The sequence below is a fragment of the Rhagoletis pomonella genome, unplaced genomic scaffold (assembly GCF_013731165.1).
Source record: "Rhagoletis pomonella isolate Grant_MI unplaced genomic scaffold, Rhpom_1.0 Rhpom_scaffold_00010, whole genome shotgun sequence".
In the NCBI taxonomy this organism is placed as follows: domain Eukaryota; kingdom Metazoa; phylum Arthropoda; class Insecta; order Diptera; family Tephritidae; genus Rhagoletis; species Rhagoletis pomonella.
The window spans coordinates 11,976,256-11,981,833 of record NW_023458564.1 but is presented as its reverse complement, the minus strand read 5'-3'; the positions used below and the strand labels follow the sequence as shown (position 1 = coordinate 11,981,833).

General features: G+C 40.0%; 1 protein-coding gene across 1 annotated transcript; it reads right to left on the bottom strand.

Annotated features, from left to right (window-relative positions):
- Positions 1–2: 2 nt before the first annotated feature.
- Positions 3–5,079, bottom strand: LOC118746505 (the record flags this gene model as incomplete). The annotated part of the gene is made up of 7 exons (XM_036480353.1): positions 4,711–5,079; positions 4,321–4,642; positions 2,285–4,261; positions 2,015–2,214; positions 1,813–1,950; positions 1,248–1,742; positions 3–1,187 (listed from the first exon to the last, which is right to left on the bottom strand). Coding segments are annotated over exons 1-7 (4,326 nt in total), but the record flags the coding sequence as incomplete, so codon positions are not given.
- Between the last annotated feature and the right edge of the window lie 499 nt (positions 5,080–5,578).

Sequence of the window (5,578 nt, the reverse complement as noted above, 5' to 3'; positions counted from 1 at the left end):
CTGTTATAACTTTGAATTAGATCAGGATAATTTTCATGCCGATACGAGGTAAAGATCAGTCTGGAGTGTGAATCAATCTCTTCGCGTAGTGATTGCGGTACCATATTTTCAGCTTGATAATCATTAATAAGAGATTTTAAATTCATAAAAAGCTTATCCAAATGCTTGTCGCCATCACACAGGCCGGCCTGACCCAGTAATATCATATTAAGCAGACGCCGGAATTTCTCCGCCAATTTCATATTCGCCTTAGTGTGTGACTTCTCCAAATTGTTGATGCGCCTTTGTAAATCATTCACGTCACCTAAATCACTCTGCAGTTGAGAAATGTTTTCGCGCAAAAAGCGAATCAACGCATCAATGCGCTTGGGCACTTTCATGGCGCTCAATTGTTTGTTACTCATTCGATCCATCAAATCTTTACATTTATCTAACAATGCTTTGTGAAATATATCCTGGTCACTGGGAAGTCCGAATATGACCAACACATGACCAACAGATGTCCAGTCGAGCCTTGCTTTAATATTACACTCTTCGGATTTCTGTTTCAAAAATTCGTGACCATCTGGTGACAATAAGTAGTTGCTGTGGAAATGGGTGAGATATATTTTTGCTTCACATGGCGTATCATTCGCTTGTGCTGCATCGTCTTCCTGTTCATCATCGGTATTTGCAGCAACAAATCGTCGAGAAATACCTGTCTGTGTGTCAAAGTTATCATCTATTTCGGTTGTGTTGACATCACTGCCACAGGTAATTGGTATGAAATCTGGCAAAGGATCCATTTCTCGTACTCGCTTTGCTGATAACATGCTCCTGGTAGCAGCAGATGTGGATGGCTGTACATCCAATTCAGCATCGCCCGTAATTGTTTCATTTTCGCCCCTAACAGCAGCTGGTGGTACTTCAAAATGATCTGAAAAACTGTAATTCGAATCGGAATCTGCTGTAAGGTTTTCCTTGTGCTGAGCTGATTGGTGCGTTGTTATAATAGCCGATGCCTCTCCAGGTGCTTTGAATTCGTTTTCCCTTATGACTTCTTTATTAACTTCCACTTCGTTTGCATCATTTCCCATAGATTCGCTTACTTCGTTGGTATGTGTCATCCCTTCATCAGAAGAAATATCTTCCAGTGCTCCTGATGTGACAGCCTCGGCTGAGATCACGCTACCACTCACTTCCTGCACCTGTAGTAATTAAAATTTGTAATAATAGTTAGAAGCCACAAAAATAGTGTCGATTATTACCTGATTTGGTGCCGCTTTCTCTGTTAATTTATTACGATCATCTACATCACTTATGGTTTGAACACTTCCTCTGGCTGATCTGCCATATGGATTTGGCACGTAGCGTCCTGAGAGGCTTCTAGCTTGCTTTGAAGGGTTTTCAGGGGCTGCCAAACAATTGCTTGGCCGTTTGCGTGGAAGCAAATTGCCGAGGCCCACTGCTTTCAAAAAGCGTCCATAGTAATCATTTGGTGACGTTTTTTCGGCCATATGAAATACAACCGTATCTAAAGGTCTATACAGAAGATTGAGAGCTATTCCAAGACGTGGCGATGTGAACAATAAATCGTTATACGACTTCTGATGTGATTTTACGTAGCTTATAATAACTGGATACTCCATAAAGCGTGAAGCACTGCGGCATGTGTCCGAAAAATGTCCATTTGCACCACAGACACAGCACATTTTACGTTTATTGAACTCTACCTCCATATGAGGATGTGCATTTGGTTGGGTCTAGTGAGTGAGAGGAAATAGAAGTTGCTTATATGCACATATGTACTTTTATTTGACACTTTTTACTTACCGTGGAGTGGTAACGTCGCCATTTATCTGGGCATAGGTTAATGGAGTGTCCACGGACCTTGCATATGGGACAAATAAGCCGATTTTGGAATGTGCAAGCATTGCAGCTTTTTGTAAACATTTGTGTTTTATTACCGCACTAAAACAAGAAAAAGAATGCCCATGCAAAATATGTAAGCATTGGATTATTTCGTGCAACTTACCCTTAGGCAAATTGTGTTTGGACAACGAGGCTCGAAATGTCCACTTTCGCCGCACATATAACAAACAGGGGGCTTTTTTGGTCGTCTACATTTAGCGCGTGTGTGTCCGAATTCACAGCAGTTGTAGCATTTCTGATTGCTGTAGGGGCGCGTTTTGGGAAAACGATCTTCTGTGTAAATCTTCCATAGGCTGCGATCCTCTGCAACAGAAAGGAATGCAAATGATTAGAATATATAATGAATTCAACAATCAACATTTACTCTACTCACTATCCATTCTATTTTGCACTCCAACCACTGAAAAACGTTCTCCATGCCAGGACAAATTATAGAATTTGGCCATTTCCTCATTCCAACCCACACCTCCCTGTTGAAAAGTATGCTCATGGTAAACGATGTGTCCGATAGGTAGAGCGTTTTTGTTTTTTATTTGCTCAGCTGTAGTTAGTGCTCGCACAGGTGGCTGAATTACTTCGATTTCATTTTCTGAGCTATTTTCTGACTCACTTGGTTTCTTTTTGAAATTAGAATTGGGTTCAACCATGTTATCAATTGAATCGAAAATCTTATCTAATCCAGCTAAAGCATCGTCAGGCACTGCATCAGAAAAATTCGCTGATGGCGGAGGAGGTTCTACTATATGCACTGATCGTACACTTAATCGGTCAGGCTCATCTTTCTGGGTACCAGCAGATACTGGTACAGATTTCTCGAAAACCTGAGTGATGCTTTTACCTTTATTACTATCAATTCGTAATTGATCCTCAGAGTTTTCATCGTCTTCACTTTTGTCATATGTCCCTTTATTTATATCTTCCTCACGCCCTTGCACTAAGCTATTCAGTGTGGCTATGAATTCAGTGTCGGACATATTTCCAGCGGCGTTGGCAGTGCCACCAGCTGAAGCTCGCCGGGAGCTTAACGATTGCGTACGCTTACGCAATTTTTTATTGCAACGTTCAACAGCTGTTCCGCACAAAATATATGGTATTGGCGTTTTGGATACGCCTCCCTCCAGTTCATCATCCGTGCTTGCATCGTCGTTAAGTGCGTCAGAGCCGCGATTGCTACTTGATGTTCGCCGCTTGCAGAAACGTTTTACCTTTTGATTCAATGGAGCTTGCTGTAGATCCTCAGCTTCAGAACTAGTGTCAACTGCATTTATGATCGTTCTGTTCCGAACAGTGCCCTTGGAGTACACACTGTCAGTTATATCAGATTCACTTTCATAAACGTCCATCGCTCTAAATTCTGCCTGCTCTACCCGATAATTATTCTGCTGTTTCTTCTGTTTTTCTAATGCTTCGGTGTTTTTATTTGCTGAATTCAAGAAGGAAACGGTGAACTGACCAGTGCACATAACATCATCTGATGGGGAATTATTTGCTGGATTGTTGGTTTGTTTCGTACTGCTAGGTTGTGCCTGTGGTGGTTGCATTAGACTGTCAACATCAGCAGTAAGCAGAGCTAAATCTTGATCATCTGCCATGCAATTGTCTTCAAGCAAACGGCTTCGGTCCGTCTGGCCAATGAAATCGTCGGATGATAGTACAGAACATGGTGATGTGCATCTACTTGAGATTTGCTCCGCCTGCTTTTCGGATGCTTCCTGCGCCACATTGCTGCGGACTTCAGTTGGTGTGGTGAAATCGCTTGATTTCGTTTTTTTATCAATAAATACATCAGAAGCATCTATGGCATTCTCTTCTTCAAGTTGTAGGGCGTTTGATTCACCAACAATAGCATCGGTATCACTGTCAGATAGGGTGATTGTAGGTGGAGGCTTTGCCGGTATTAAAACTACATCATCGTCAGACTCATCCGTTCCACTCGAACTTTCTGACGCAGATTCCAAGACAATAGTTTCAACTTGCTTTTGTTTTTTACGATTTTTGTTACGTACTTTTTTAGATTTTTTCTTTTTTTCTTGAATTACTAGCGCTTTTTGTAACTTCTTTTCTTGCTGCATGAAAGGGCCACTTCGTGGGACATGTTCTATTGCTTTTTTTTGTTTTTTATTTTTTAAATTTAACTTTGTGTTTTTAGCTACTGCAGCCGGGTTTATGCGGAAGTTTTCATTTGGTAATTTATCTTTTTCAGGGCTTTGTTGTTCCTGCGGTTCTATTTGTTTAACAATGTCATTATTAGGTGACTGACTTTGAACTTTTCGGACATTGTCTGTCTCATTTTTTTTACTCTGGTCACTAATTTTTTTTGTCTCAAGGGTAGTTGTTGTGGATAACTTTTCTGTGGTATTTTAAAACTTAATAAATATTTTTTTATGAATATATTTACTTTAAACTTACCATGATCATTTATACTTTTATTTTGATTAGCAGCAATACTTGCTTTAGAAATAGTGGTATTGCTTTCATTTGGTTTGGGCATATGAGCTGGTTTAGCAGTGCTATTTACCCAGTAGCGTGTATCGGGAACACGACTTGACTTCGCAGGTCTATTCACAACGCTTTTTGCAGTGACAATACGTTCCACGCTTTCTTTTTCTGGCGCTGGGGTCTCGACCGCATTGTTTACAACTTCTACCGTTGCCGAATCTACGGCCTCATGGTGTATTTGGCCGTAAAGCCTCGCTTCAAGCTCATTGAAATCTTCTCCATCTATATCGACCTATGGGATTGAAATTTGCGTACGAAAAACTAGCCTCGTGTATCTTGATTTTAAATAATGCTGCTTACCTCGTCCATTTGTGGTGTGTATTGTTTTGTATCATTGAAATATGTTAATTTTCCTTTCTTTGCAATTATTCCTATATTTTTCGGGCCGAAATGTTTTTTATCTTCTTTTTTTTCTGGTCAGGGTTGCTTTTTTCACACTATAGAAATGGGTAGCATTGTTTCTTTACTTTTCTAATTATCAGGCGGCCGCCTACAGTGTCGCGATGCAATATAACTTGCTGCCAAAAAACGTGCTCCGATTTCGATGTCATTGCAAAGAACGTAAATCTACGATATAGATTTACGTTCTTTGGTCATGGCAAACACTTAATTTATTATGGAAAGAAGAAATATAGTACAAATTGGATAACTGCCACGTCCGCTACGCTGGGGGGCCGGAAAAATTATAAGAGCTTCGATTGGAACAAAATTTAGTATGTTGCTTTATATTATCTCAAAATAACAAAATATGAAATTTGGTATAGATCGAATTTCAGACACACCTACCACATAAGCAAATAATTGAGAAAAAGTGATAAAAACAATTAAAAATAGGATCAGTGAAGCGCCTTCGTCTTGAACTGCGGGCTGTGTTAAGGATTGTTCAGATTATATTGGGTGACAATATTGTTAAGAAAATCTATTACAGGCTAACCTAATATTCGCGGCTTGCGTTTTGGTACGCATGCCGTCGAATTTGTTTTTTTGCGTCACCCGAAATTGGCTTGCATGCGTTTGCATTTGATTTCATTGAGCGAAACGTCAAATCAAAATGTCACGCAGAACAAAAATTGGAAATTGATAGTCTGTTCCTTTGAACTTCGGACTAAAACCTGTGGAACTGTCAAACTACAATTTTACTCTATCAATTGAGAGTAAAAGGAGAACA